The sequence below is a fragment of the Phoxinus phoxinus genome (assembly GCF_949152265.1).
Source record: "Phoxinus phoxinus genome assembly, chromosome: 12".
Taxonomy (NCBI): domain Eukaryota; kingdom Metazoa; phylum Chordata; class Actinopteri; order Cypriniformes; family Leuciscidae; genus Phoxinus; species Phoxinus phoxinus.
In genome coordinates this window covers 2,010,246-2,025,728 of record NC_136887.1, presented here as the reverse complement: position 1 = coordinate 2,025,728, position 15,483 = coordinate 2,010,246, and the positions used below count along the sequence as shown (strand labels likewise).

The 15,483-nt window shown below is 45.4% G+C and overlaps 1 protein-coding gene across 1 annotated transcript in view; it reads left to right on the top strand.

Annotated features, from left to right (window-relative positions):
* LOC307007574 (NACHT, LRR and PYD domains-containing protein 3-like) overlaps positions 1–15,483 on the top strand; it is an 85,613-nt gene that overhangs the window by 13,765 nt on the left and 56,365 nt on the right. The window contains exon 2 of the mRNA XM_079629725.1: positions 5,862–5,995. Coding sequence (XP_079485851.1) covers positions 5,937–5,995 — 59 coding nt within the window. The 5' untranslated portion in view covers positions 5,862–5,936. The remainder of the gene's footprint in view (positions 1–5,861; positions 5,996–15,483) is intronic.

Here is a 15,483-nt window from a genome sequence, read left to right as displayed (position 1 = left end):
TAATTTAACTTTGTTTCCCATTTATCTGAAAATAAGAAGCAGGGTTGCTTAAAAGGTGTGTTGATATGCAATGAATAAACAGTGTGATACTTAATGAGACCTGCAGAGGGGGCTAGCGGGTAAAAAAGGACTGTTAGATACGGTGGTAGAAGAACGGGGTTCTTGATGTGATGATTTTGGTTCGGACATTAAAGTTTGAGCACAAGCTCAGTGAGTACTAAAAATAAGTCTCATTCTTCTGACACAAACAACACATGGTACCAGGAGTAAACCGATTTGTCAAGCTTCAGTTTAACTCGTAAAATGGATGTTTTGAAACCACCGGAGGGACTGAAACTGGTGGGTAATGTGGACAGCAATTGGCGGTCTTTTAAGCAACAATTTCAGTTGTATATGGCTGCCATAGGACTGGACAATAAACCTGACGCCAGGAAGATTGCTTTGCTACTAACAGTAGCGGGTCACCAAGCCATTGAAGTATTCAATACATTTGAGTTTGGCGAAGATGAAGACAAAGAAAAGTACGACACCATACTGGAAAAATTCAGTGCATACTGCTCTCCACAAAAGAACATCGTGTATGAAAGGTATGTGTTCCGGTCTCGGATGCAACTGCACGACGAAACTTTGGATTGCTTTGTGACTGATTTGAAGCTTAAAGCGCAGTCATGTGATTTTGGAGATCTGAAAGATTCTATGATCCGCGATCAGATAGTGTACGGAATCCAAGATAAAAGGATAAGGGAGAGGCTTTTAAGGGATGCTAAACTGACTCTGGAAGAAGCAGAGAGACTGTGTCATGCAAGTGAATTAGCCCAACAGCATGCAAAGACGTTTAATGAAGTGAATGTCACAACAGTACATGACAGTGCCTATGTGTCTGTAGTCAAAAATAAGACAAGAAAGTTTACACCACAAAAGAAAAACAGAGAAGATTCAGCAGCATATTCCTGCAAACGTTGTGGTAGCAGACATGAGCCCCGGCAGTGCCCTGCCTATGGTAAAAGATGCTCAAAATGCAATGGAAAAAATCACTTTGCAAGACAGTGCTTATCAAAGGACAAGCCCAAGTCTGTGAGGCTAGTTGAAGATACTGACTTAAGTGAGACTTTCTTTGTTGGCATGGTGTCATGTGATAATGCAAATAGTGAAAAAAAAAATGAAAATGCTAAACAGTTAGAAAATGAAGATACTTGGATTGCTTCATTGCCAATTAATGGGGCTTTAGTAGCACTAAGGATTGATACAGGCGCACAAGCAAACTTGATCAGCATGACAGAAATTAAAGCCATGAAAGAAAAACCTAAAATAACCAAGAAACCAGTGCAACTGAAAGATTACAACGGAAAAGACATAGAAAGCAAAGGCCAGTGCAGACTAAAAGTAAAAGTGAAGGATAAAATCCACAATGTACTGTTCTTTGTCGTACCTGAGGGCAGAGAGTCACTGATCGGTGGTGTTTCTTCAAAGAAGTTGAATCTGGTAAGAAGAGTATACCACATCAACTGCTCAGAGGCAGTAAATGCTCACACAGGAACAGTTGAGTCCATTGTGCATCGTTACTCTGACGTTTTTAAAGGACTAGGATGCCTTCCATGCACATACAAAATCAAACTCAAAGAGGATGCAACTCCAGTGATCCATGCTTCAAGGCGAGTTCCAGCTCCACTTCGGGAGCGCCTTAAAAAGGAACTGGAAAGGATGTGTCAGTTAAAAGTCATCACGAAAGTGGAAGAACCGACTGAGTGGGTAAACTCAATGGTATGTGTTGACAAAAAGAATGCAAGAAAAGAACTGAGAATATGCATGGATCCAGGAGACTTAAATCAAAACATAAAACGTGAGCACTACCAAATACCAAAAAGGGAGGAAATCACAAGTGAGATGGCAGGAGCTAAGTATTTCTCCAAGCTAGATGCAGCACAGGGTTTCTGGCAAATCAAGCTGGACGAAGAGAGCTCAAGATTCTGCACATTTAATACACCTTTTGGGAGGTACAGATTCCTGAGAATGCCGTTTGGCATTATCTCGGCCTCTGAAATATATCATAGAGCAATGGACAACATGCTTGAGGGTCTAGAAGGGGTTCGTTGCTATGTAGATGATGTGGTGATCTGGGGGTCTACGCTATGTGAGCACAATTAAAGACTGACAAAAGTGCTCCAAAGGGTGCGTGAGAATGGACTAAAGTTAAACCGTGCTAAATGCCAATTTGGGGTGCAAGAAATAACGTTTCTTGGAGACAAACTGTCTTCTAGAGGGATAGAGCCAGATGAAAATAAAATAAAAGCCATTTTGGGCATGCCGCGACCCACAGACAAAAAAGGGGTGCTCAGAATAATGGGGATGATCAATTTTATTGGAAAATTCATTCCCAGTCTATCTGTGAAAACATCAGCACTGAGAGAACTTCTCCATGACTCCAATGAGTTCAAGTGGACATCGAGAAATGAGAGAGAATGGAATGCTCTAAAGATAGCACTGACAAATGCACCCGTGCTGGCGTATTACGATCCCAACAAGAGACAGAAGATTTCAACTGATGCGTCGAAGGACGGACTGGGAGCTGTCTTGTTGCAGGCAGAAGGAGATAGTTGGAAGCCAGTTGCTTACGCTTCTAGATCCATGACGAAGACTGAAACAAGATACGCTCAAATTGAGAAAGAATGTCTTGGACTAGCTTATGGATTACAGATCTTTCATTGCTATGTCTATGGGCTTCCTACTTTCACAGTTGAGACAGATCATCGCCCCCTTGTGGCAATCATAAAAAAGAATCTCAATGAGATGTCACCGAGGATTCAGCGGCTCATCATGAAACTACAACGATATGATTTTGAGCTTGTTTACACACCAGGCAAGCACTTAGTGCTGGCAGATGCGCTGTCACGAGCGCCAGAATTGAGTACTGCTGCTTGCTCCACTGAAAATGACATTGAAAATCATGTCAACATGATCGTTGAGTCTCTACCTGTATCTCACAATAAAGCAAAAGAGATTAGTGACGAAACAATCAAAGACAAAGAGCTACATACAGTGATGGAAAACATTCACAGTGGCTGGCCCAAGGGGTCCTGTCCGAAGTACTATCATATAAGATCAGAGCTAAGTGTGGCAAATGGACTGTTATTGAGAGACTGTAGAATTGTCATTCCACACAGCCTGAGGCCAGAGATACTTCGTAGGCTACACGAGGGGCATCTTGGCATTGAGAAATGTAAAAGGAGAGCCAGGAACGCCGTGTATTGGCCGGGGATCAACAAAGAAATTGAGAACATGATAGGAAAATGCGAAACCTGTAACAAGTACCAGAGCAAACAGACAAGGGAGCCTATGATGGTTCAAGATCTCCCCACTGCTCCTTGGGAGAAAGTTGGAACAGATTTGTTTCACTGTAATGGTAAGGACTATCTGCTAGTGATAGACTACTATTCAAATTTTCCTGAAATTGCTCTGCTCACTAGTGCAACATCCAACAGTGTCATTACTCATGTCAAGTCCATATTTGCCCGGCATGGGATACCAGAGACTGTAGTGAGTGACAATGGTCCTTGTTATAACAGCAAGGAATGGCAACAGTTTGCAAGGCAATATGGATTTCACCATGTCACTTCAAGTCCACATCATGCACAAGCAAATGGCAAAGCTGAAAAGGGTGTGCATATCATCAAACAGCTACTCAAAAAAGCCACAGACAGCAAGTCGGATCCTTATTTAGCTTTACTAAGCTACAGAACGGCCCCGCTTGAATGTGGTTTATCCCCAGCAGAACTGTTGATGAATCGCAGGTTGCGCACAACCCTACCTGCCTATAAAGACATCAAGGAGAAGGCTGAGATACAGACAAAATTTGAGAATACAAAATGGAAACAAAAACAGCGTTATGACAAATCAACCAAAACACTCAGACCACTTGCCAAAGATGATGTAGTGCGTATTCAAGACCAGGATGCATGGAGTCGAAAAGCTACTGTTCTCCAGGAGGTCGGACCGAGATCCTATGAAGTAAGGACTGAGGAGGGTCACGTGCTCAGAAGGAACCGTCGTAACCTTCTCAGAACCAAAGAGACTTTCAGAGAAACAGAAGATAAAGATGATAGTGCTTTCGTGTCACATGCAGAGTCAGTGCCAGAGCTGAAATCAGATGGATGTGTGCATGTGGACACAAGTGATGGTCACACAGAGTCACCTGTCTTAAGGAGATCTGAGCGTCAAGTCAGAAGACCAGTCAGACTCGATCTGTTAATAAATACTGGACATGTGATGTTTTCATCTTGTTTTTGTTTTTTATATATAAGTTATAGTTATATATATATATATAAGAGAAAATGTGAATCTTGTACAATTCAGGTGTTATTTACATATGTTAAGGTATGTTTTTTGTTCTAAGTTTCAAAGAAAGGGGGATGTGTTGATATGCAATGAATAAACAGTGTGATACTTAATGAGACCTGCAGAGGGGGCTAGCGGGTAAAAAAGGACTGTTAGATACGGTGGTAGAAGAACGGGGTTCTTGATGTGATGATTTTGGTTCGGACATTAAAGTTTGAGCACAAGCTCAGTGAGTACTAAAAATAAGTCTCATTCTTCTGACACAAACAACACAAAAGGTAGATCGCTATAAACCAAGCCAAGCTAACGAATTAATGCAGCTAAATTGAGTAAACCAGGATTACTTAACTACTTAACTACAGAAATATCACCCTGTAGCCCAAGACTGGTCCCCCACTGAAGCTAAGCAGGGCTGAGCCTGGACAGTACCTGGATGGGAGACTCCTGGGAAAACCATGTTGGTGCTGGAAGAGGTATTAGTGAGGCCAGCAGGGGGCGCTCACCCGGTGGTCTGTGTGCTTTGTCAAGAGCTTTGACAATTCGAACATTATGTATATGACAGTCCTTTGTATGGCAAAGAAGTCAGGATCATACATATAGGCCTGTATACCCATACACACGTGTATACATTTTAGACATGGTGCTCCTAAATTTTTTAAGTTTGGATCACCAGTGCTACCAATTATTTTGTGTAAATTCAGTTATTATTTTGTCTTGTGGTCTATATATAAATATCTATTATGTGAAACTGCTTACAGCAGTACTAAATAAAAACTAAATGCATTTGTTATAATCCCTCTATTTTAAATCAACATTTTGAAGATTCTGCAAGACTTAAACTGTATACATTTAAAAATCCTTTCAAATTACTTTTGGTGCAATAAACAATTCTAAGTGGTTTCTTTGTCTTGCAAGAGACATTATGTAATCCTAGACCCGGACCTGTTGTGAATGTCCCTTTTTAATGTGTCAAATCTTGTTGTATTTTGGTTTGTGTCAAAGAAAAATGCTACAAAAATGAGGTTTGACTGAATATAATATTTGGCTTGACTCCGCATATTGAGTACATCACATTTACTGAAAGAACATTACCTGAATTTTTCCACTGAACAAATAATGTTTTACCTACTTGATATTTGCTGCTCCTCAATACAGAAATGTGGACATGTACATTATTTTTATATTTTTTACATGTCCACCACAACAAAACATAAACATCCTCATATTTTAACCATACTTATGAACTACAGTTTGTGATCTAGTGTTGAAAATTGTATCTCATATCCACTCTGGCTGTTTCTCACTAAAATCAAAGAATTATTGAATGACAGTTTATGGTCACTTTGTAGACATGAATAAAATCATATTAATATTTGTAGCATTTTTTTAATAATTTTTTATTGTTCATTAGCTTAACATTCATTATTAGTTCATTATTAGTATCATACATTATTAGTATCTATTTTCATCATCATGTATCCCTCTGAACTATCATGATATTAATCTCCGTGCCTCATTGTCATGTCCAGGTCATGCTGAACATCTGATCGTCTTCACCAGCACAAAGACACTAGTGCTGAGCTGTCTCCAGTGTATCTGCAGTGATGTCAGAGGAGCGAGGACAGGACTCTCTCTCTAAGATGAGTCTCTCAGAGAAACAGAGGTAAGACTGCGACTGTTTCCACACAATCATTCACACTACTGGAGTTTCAGGTTTGTCCTGTAGAGAGCAAAGTCTGATCAACAAGGAGTGTTTGCTCTCACCATTGCCCTGTGTCAAATGCTGTGCTAAACAATTTAGGATTTCCTATAAATGTTTTTAGATCGTGTTAAAATGGCTTTAAACTGGTTTACTATTCAGTTTACATTAACATTTAGCACAGTAAAATATGTTTAATATACCATATATGTAAAGTCCTCTACAAACCATGATTAAAATGTATTTCATTACTGTTTAAAGGTGCACATTTAGTGGATTGTAAATGTAAATCATCTGGAAACTTTAATTAGAACAAGTCAAATTTACATGTCAAACCGGGCTTTATAGACAATGTCACATTTAATGTAATTTATGTAATAAAGGGAACCTTATTGTTATCGATTAGTTATACACAGATTCAGACGTCTGGCGAGTTCAGTGTTGGAAAGATCAGTTTTAACCATTCATTAAAATAAATCGGTTCAAGGAGTCATTAGTTCGCGAATTGGACATATGTCATTATCGGACGTGTACGCGTTGTGTGATTATCCCAGCAATTAGTAGGCCTACATCCCACAAGTTTTGTGTCAACACAGAAAACATTTCATCACTGGGTAGGTTTATTCATTTATTTAAAGTGTGGTTTATGTCCGCTGAATGTGCGAATTATTTTGATTAATATGTGCGAGGGAGAGAGAAGACAGCACTTAGATTTTGGAGACGGTGAAGCCTTGTTTATACTTTCTCCTGGCTCTGAAGAGAAATGCGACCGGGGCTCGATCTCTCTCTGCCTGCTCGCTCTCTGTTAAACATGCGCCCTGTCACAAACGCAGCAGTTCATCTACATTACTCACCGAGCAAATAAGACTTTGGAGCAGGAGCATCGATAAGAGGAATCGTGGTAACACTTTACAATACGGGTGCACTAATATGCATTAATTCATGCTTAACGAATGCACAGATAATCATGTGTTAATGTATTACTCATGAAGAACTAAACCATTAGTTAATGATTACTGCATCAGCAACTAATAAAGGTTCTAAAGGATTAATATATTAAGTAATATATGAATTGTTATTAATTAAATGTGTCATAATGTATTAATTCCTTAATAGATATATAGAGTCTTTATTGTCCCATAGGGATAATTTCTAGCGATGCACCGAAATGAAAATTCTGGGCCGAAACCGATACCGAAAATTTAGGATGCACTTGGCCGAAAACCGAAACCGATACCGAAAATTTAGGATGCACTTGGCCGAAAACCGAAACTGAAGCCGAAAATGGCTTCTTTTAAAAACGTCTCAGGTTACAACTGTAACCTATGTTCCCTGAGAACAGGGAACGAGACAATACGTCATCGACGCTTTGGGGAACGCCTCAGGCGTGACAGATGTCTGAAATCACAATCAAATCACGGCAATCACAGAGAGACGTATTGTCTCGTTCCCTGTTCTCAGGGAACATAGGTTACAGTTGTAACCTGAGACGTTCCCTTTCGAAGGGAACTCGACAATACGTCATCGACGCTTTGGGGAACGAAATACCCACTCCGCCATGCTGAGGGGAGTGCATGCCAGGAGGCAGTGACAACTGTCAGAACCAGCAAATTAAAATGAAATGCAAGAACCACTCACCCTCAGGTCACACTGGGATGTCAGTGACAGCATTCCCTACGGTCATAGCCCAAGCTATAAGCCTAACAGGAGGAACTCCAAAATATGTTAATCCGAAGGCCTACCTGGGCCTGCTCAAAGGCCTAGGACCACAACTTCAAATTAGAAGGGGTCCCTTCTAGGGAATGTGGCTAGGGAACCCGAGGGAACCCCAGCCAGTCACTATTCGGGGGAATATACCACCCGAAATGCCACCAGGACGGCCTGACCTGGTGTCACTACGTCGGACACTTCAGTCTGGCCAAATTCCTGTCTGTCTGGAGACAGAGCCTCTGGACATTTGCCTTAGGTAAGGCATCCAACCCGAGGGACTGCGAAGCTGGCAGTGAACCCTCAGCCCAGATCTCAGAGACGGGATATCCCGGAGAGTATGACTCAGCATAGTGCTTTACAACCCTTGCTAGAGAGGGGAGTTTCTCTACTCGATCCACGGATCTACCCAGTGTTTGTGTTTGAAACACTGAGGAACCTGTGAAGGCCTAGGGGCTGATCTAACTGGGAGGCCTCACGAGAGGCCTACGACCGTCTGACCAGACTCAGGAGTCCAAACACTCATAGTGACCCTCAGTGAGGGAAGCAATGGACCGACTGGTAGGAAACCAGGCTGTAGGCAGAGTAAGAAGTTCCGGGAGGGAACCAGTAGCAGAGGACGAACACTTAAGTTGAGCCAGGGCACGAGCTCGCTTTTAGCAGCGGCCTAATAAGGCCAGCTGAACTGATAGCAAGCGGCCACTAGCTTCCAGAACCCAGCATCGTTGGGGAACCACTCACAGGAAGGCCTGGCGAGGCCTACTACCTGATAACCACAGTATGTGGGAGCTCATATTCAGGAAGGCCTGATGAGGCCTGTAACCTGATAACGACAGTATGTGGGAGCTCATCAGTATGTGGGAGCTCATAACCAGGAAGGCCTGGTGAGGCCTGTAACCTGATAACCACAGTATGTGGGAGCTCTCATGACCAGGAAGGCCTGGTGAGGCCTGTAACCTAGCGACCACAGTGTGCCACAATATGTGGGAGCCCACATTCAGGAAGGCCGGGTGAGGCCTGTAACCTGACATGTGGAGACTCATAACCAGGAAGGCCTGGTGAGGCCTGTAACCTGATAACCACAGTATGTGGGAACTACCTTCAGGGAGGCCTGGTGAGGCCTACTACCTGACAGCCACGATACTTGGGAGCTCACATTCAGGGAGGCCCGGTTAGCGGCCTACCACCTGATAATCACATTACGTGAGAACATGCCTTCAGGGAGGCCCGGTGAGGCCTACTACCTGATAGTAGGTCAGGCTAGCTGTCCAGTTGCCTGTCCTTTGGGCTTGCCTACAGGGAGGCCTGGTAAGGCCTACTACCTGATAGCCACCGTAAGTGGGAATTCACCTTCAGGGAGGCCTGAGGAGGCCTACTACCTGAAAGTAATCTTAAACAACTGGTAGCTATGAGCCCTGAATCTGGGTGACGGTTCGAAGGCGGCCTGCTAAGGCCAGCCCACTGGGGACTCGCCTATCAGGGAGGCCTGGTTGGGCCTACTAGCTGACAGCAAGTCAATCTGCTCCAAAGGTACACTGTTGGGAATCATACCACACCAACAAGTAAGTCCCACAATGTTGGGACTCACTTCCGAGGAGGCCTGTTTAGGGCCTACTACCCATCAGTGAGTCAACTGCCCGAACCACCAAGGCCAGCAACATGAAGTGAGCTGGCCTACAGCGCCCACTTGGGGGCTGCCCATACAGGAGGCCTGCTGAGGCCTACTACCTAATGGCGAAGCCTTCGTTGGCAGATAAGCTGTTTACACAGCGCCTACAGCATTCTGGTACCTAATCACATTGCCCATTGCAGTGTACTCAGCAAGAGCGCTAGCACCCTTTGAGCAAGGGGAGTACAACATACGCCACTCTGCCTCAATGGAGGCCCCAGAGCCAGGGGCCTACCATCTGTAAGCATGGGCGTCAGCTCATGGCAATGCTCTGGCTTCAGGGGAGCGTACTTCGACCAAAAAAGAAGTGAAGGCTAGAACTTTCCGCTCAACCCGAGCCATAGTGGTGCGAGGTAGGATAATACAGAACTGAAAGTGAAGGACTCAGACCTGCCCTGTATCACAGGGGAATACTCTCCACCTCACCCTGAGGTTTACCAGGGTGCGGGCCCGCCAGTGGCTCTAGGGGTGACAGAAAAAGTATCTGTGCCCAACCTAGGGGAGTGGGGCTTGTTTGTGAGCCAACCACCTACAACCCGACGCTCGAGCAGTAGCTCAGCGAGGTGAGTAAAGCCTATACTGGCAGCCCATATCCGTATGCTAGTTCTGCACGGCAGGGTCGGGCAGACAGACCCAGCCTCTTCGTGAGGCGAAAGGCGGCCTAACCCTGCTCAATAAAGACACATTGTACCGGGGAGGCCTATTTGAGGCCTAACCCAGGATCTTTGTAAACCATACCTCTGCACCACGCTGCATTACTCTTGTCGCCCCAGAATGCAGAGAAGGGGGCGGGCCTTGGCCTAACGACTCCCATTGGAGGAGGCTGTCATACAGGGATGCTAGGAACCTATATTCACACAGTGAAGGTTCAGAGGCAGAAATGCTTAAGCAGAGCGCCTCCACTATCCCTGGCACACCTAGGCCAGCTACAGAGGCGGCCCTGGTGAGGGCCAGCCTGCAAGCATAGATCTACCTGAGGGCTCGGAGGAGCCACAGCCTCACTAGAAAAATAGTTATTATTTCATACAACTGGCTGCAGAATCGCTCAGCCCACTGAAAACCCATACAGAGCTCAAGGGGGCGATGTACTCAGGAAGGAAGTCAGACGGTCCCATGGACCGGACATAAGATCTATCTGAAGCACTAGCGTCAGTCTATACTCCAAGATGAAAATCCTATGGGAGGGAGACCAACTACCCTACCCTGAGGTGGCTAACAGCCCGAGGGCTAAGATAGTCGTTCTAGCCACCTAAAGGGGGACTTCAGGGCCCTAATAATCCAAAAATGTACCTTACATGACCCCAAAGCTCTATACAGGGAACAAGGTCTGTAGAGAGATACATTTTTGTGTTAGTTGCACACAAAATTACTCTTAAAGAAGACCACTCAGCTCACCTGCGGCGTGCGAAGTGAAGACTTACCAGACAGTTCTTTATGAACATGGGGTCTACCACCTTTACATGCCTGAAAGAGGCACTCTCCTAACCAAGCAGAGGCAGGCCAACAGAACATTGTTCTAACCATGAGCCCAGCCTTAGGCCTGATGTAGAAAGCGTCTGGGGAGTCGGGGAAGAGAGGAGAGGGCTAAGATATAATCACGCCCTCAGGGGGAGGTGATCCATGCCGATGCTGTGTGCAATCGTGCTGGATCACCTCCCTCAGATCCCTCTTCTTGCGGGAGTTGCACCTCTACTGCTCCACGGAGGAAGGCGCACGAGAGGCGACACTGGCTCTCTGGCCCTGTCTTAGGTCCCCGGACCATGATGGGCCAGGCCCTCCCGTCTGTCTGGGTGTGGATACGGATCTCAGCGGTATGTATTTGTCCTAATACAGCTGAGCGCGCCCTCGCCTCTCTGAACTTTCCAGCCACCGCCAACACGGAGGTGCCAAAAAGCTCAGAGGGCGAAAGCAGCGAATCGAGGAGAAAGACTTTCTCTCTTCTCCCCGATGTCGGCCAGGTTCACTCCATGGCGCAGCTCAGTAACCGCCTCAGGGGCCCCACCCCCTGGACGAGATCCCCCAGCAGATTGGCCTGGTGTACCTACAACACCGCCATGATGTGCAGGGTAGCACCGGCCTGACCCGCTGGCGTGTATGCTCTGCCATTCAACTGGCAGGGTTTGAGCTCTCAGTGTAGACGCCTGTCCAGACACGAGATAGTTGCAAACGTCTCGTCAATGGGCGGCATCGACACATACCCATGCTCTCCTATCACCTCAACATCAGTGAGACTAGCCCGCTGATGTCGGTGGACACGGGCAGAGTATGGGTTCTTCCATGTCCTCTCGATCTCTGAGATCGGGAAGAAATGAAAGGCTCACCTGAGCTAGTGGTTTTATGACTGGGGAAAAAACGCTCTCATAGTGAGCGATTTTTTCCCCCAACGTTACCATAAAACCACCAGTTCAGCATACACGGGGCAGGGTGGCTGAGAAGATTGATTATCACCACCCTCATCAGCCATCTCCTGTTTGTCCGGAAAAGCACTCACTGCTTAATCTCGTCAGCCGCCGCATCGCCTGAGAGGATTATACCCCTCTCAAGGCGATCGGCGGGCTTCATCTGGGATCCCTTTTTTTTTTTTTTTTTTACACCCAGATGCTGAGCCCTCTTCTCTCAAGGAGAGGGCCAGACGAGATCGGAGCGTTCTCAAAGAAAAACGCTCGCAATTGTACAGGCAGTTCCCTCAAGAACTGCCTGTGCGCGCTCTTCCTTCCCAGACAGAAAAAGCACAGTTGAAAACACTCAGCCTTCTCAGTGCATTTCATAAATACCTGATTTTCAAAAGCGGTTACAGACAAAACAGTCCCTGAAGATGAAAAGATGATTTGTCATGTTTGCAAGGCGCCCTTATATACTTCCAGGTCGCACGTTAATCATTCACGTAATGATTCACGGGCTGTCGCCGGTCAATGTGATTGCCGTGATTTGATTGTGATTTCAGACACCTGTCACGCCTGAGGCGTTCCCCAAAGCGTCGATGACGTATTGTCGAGTTCCCTTCGAAAGGGAACTTTAATATATATTTATTTATATTGCTTAATTTTTAATGGATCTGAAATGAAAAATCACAAACCAATAGAATAATCATCAAACTGTTATTACCACTAACAGTTACATAACAAAACCTAAAATATTTTATATATTATATATATTTTATACATGCGCTTCATGAGGCACACGCGCGCGGTCTCTTGCTCTCTCTCCCTCTCTGCCGTGCACGCGCTATACGGTTTGGAGCACAGTCTCTGTCTCGCGGGCGCGCTCGCTCTAGATTCTGGAGATTTTAACTAATTCGCGGGCATCAGTGAGCCGCTATCAATATGCGGGAGACTCCCGGAACTTCCGGGAGACTTGGGATGTCTGTCACTGAAATAATATCGGCATTATAATTATTGATTTTTCATGACGCAATTTTTTGGTGCCCTCTCAGCTCATGCGCGTGGTGGGAGCGGCGGCGCTGGTTGTCCTCATCTGAAACTTTTAAATACTTCCATACCGTTGACATGCTCAATCTTTGCAGACGCGTGCAAACAGCTCGACCGTGAGTGAAACCTGCTTGAGCACGGAGGGGAGGGGAGAGGAGGTGAGGGGTGGGTGACGAGTGATAACAGCTCGACCGTGAGTGAAACCCAAGCGCTTGCGCGCGGATGGGAGGGGGCGCGGTTGACATTCATTTTCGGTTTACATTTTCGGCCGAAATTTCGGTGCACCCCTAATCATTTCCACACATTATTTTTTTTCCCCTTCTCCATAGCACAGAAATATAACATATAAGGAACACATAGAACATAGGCTATAACACATATCCAAGTGCATATACAAACACACAACTCATTAAGACACCTACATAAAAACAACAAGGCAACTGAGGTGAGGTGGCAGTATTACAGTTTGTTCAGCACTGTGATGGCGGTGGGGACAAAACTTTTTTTGAAGTAGGCTTTAGTCCAGGTTAGTGCTCTGTATCTGCGACCGGATGGGATTAGTGTGAAGAATGTATTCAGGGGGTGGTCTGTGTCAGCTGTACAGCAGGGTGGGTTGAATGATGCTTTTGTAAAGTAGGAGCAGGAGGTGAGGGGCAACAGAGAGGGCTTTCAGTTTGCGTATTACATGTAGTCTTTGTTGTGCACGTTTCTGGATGGCAGTGACATGTTCCTTGAAGTTGATTTTATTATCTTTAATTAGTCCCAGGTATTTAAAGCTGCTGACCTGTACGATTGGTTGACCGTGAATGTGGGTATGGTTCAGTCCAGGTGGTGATTTGGATGTGTACATGACCAACTCTTTTGTTTTGTCTGTGTTTAGTTGGAGGTAATTGTTCTGACACCACTGTGAAAACTGTGAATTTGAGTCCTGATATGCTGTGATGGAGTTGTTGTTGTTGAGTAATCCAACTATGGCAATGTCATCAGCGTATTTGTAGTAAGTAGTGACGGGTGATGGGCTATTGCAGTCGTTGGTGTACAGGGTGTAGAGGAAGGGGCTGAGAACACAGCCCTGTGGGACACCAGTGTTGGTGATGATGGTTGATGATGTTGTTGAGCCAATTCTAACGGTCTGCGGTCTGTTGCTGAGGAAGTTATGGATCTAGTGAATGAGAAGTGGGGGGATGTTGAGGTAATGTGATTTCTTGATGAGCTGGTGACGTTGGATTGTGTTGAAAGCGGAGCTGAAATCAATGAAGAGGACTGAAGCAAAGTTTCCAGATGTCTGTAGGTGTTGAAGAATAGGATGGAGAAGGCATGCCACTGCGTCCTCCGTACCTCGTCCGGGTCTATATGCAAATTGATGTGGGTCCAGGTGTTGTCTGACAGTTGGCAAGATGAGGTGGAGGATTAGTTTTTCCAAACATTTCATGATTATGGGTGTGAGTGCAATTGGTCGATAGTGGTTAGGCTCTGAGGGGCGGGGTTTCTTAGGGATAGGTGCAATGGTTGAGGTTTTCCAGAGGATGGGTATTGAGGCTGTCCTATATGATTCCCGGAAGATGGTGTGGAAAATGGGAGAGAGCTCCATGGCACAGAGCTTAAGCACCCTTGCTGGGATGCCGTCTGGCCCTGTTGCCTTGCCAGGTTTGCACCTGGCCAGCTGCTGTCGGACATCCTCCTCTGTGAAGGGGGGTGTGTGTGGGTTCTTGGTGGGGGAGGGCGCTGAGCAAGTCCTCACATATGGTAGAATAGTCATGGGTGTCAAACCGAGCAAAAAAGTTATTTAGGGTGTTGGCGGAGGTTAATGGGTCTGGTGCTGTGATGTGGTTCTGTTTTTGTTTTTGTTCCTGTCCAGTTAGTATTTTCACTCTTTGAAAAGCTTGTTTTGTGTTCATGTTAATGAATTCTTGCTCCATTTTATCTTTATATTTAATTTTGGCTTTGGTGATGTCATTTTTTGTCTGTCTATTGAGTAGTTTGAGAGTGGCCCAGTCCTTCTGCTTAAAAGCTTTTTGTTTTTGTTTGAGACTGAGCTTGATATGGGGGGGTGATCCAGGGCTTAGAATTTGGGTATCTGGTGATGTTCGTAGTTGGAATAGTTGTGGTGATGCAGAATTTTATATAGTCTGTTATTAGTGAAGTCCGCTCATCCAAACTTCCCTGAAAAACGTCCCAGTCGGTGCATGCAAGAGAGCCCTGCAACTGTGTAATTGCGTCCTCCGACCATTGGGTGATGCTGTGCGTTTGTGGCTTGATGCGTTTCAGTTCCGGTTTGTATTGCGGGAGGAGGAACACGACATTGTGGTCAGAGAAGCCGAGTGGAGGGTGAGCCCGAGCGCTGAAGGCATCAGTTATATTACCATAACACAAGTCCAGAGTGTTCTCTTTTCTTGTGGGGACATCCATGTTCTGTTGGAAGGACGGCAGTACATCACCGAGGATGCATTTATTAAAATCCCTTAATATAAATGCCGGTACCTCGGGGTACTTGGCTAGCATGGAGTTAGCCACCTCGGTTAATATCTCCGCGGCTACTCTGGTGTTAGCACTAGGACGGATGTACGTACAGATGACAACCACAGCGGGGAATTCCCTCGGGAGGTAAAAGGGGCGCAAGGACAGGGTCAGCATCTCCATGTCTGGTG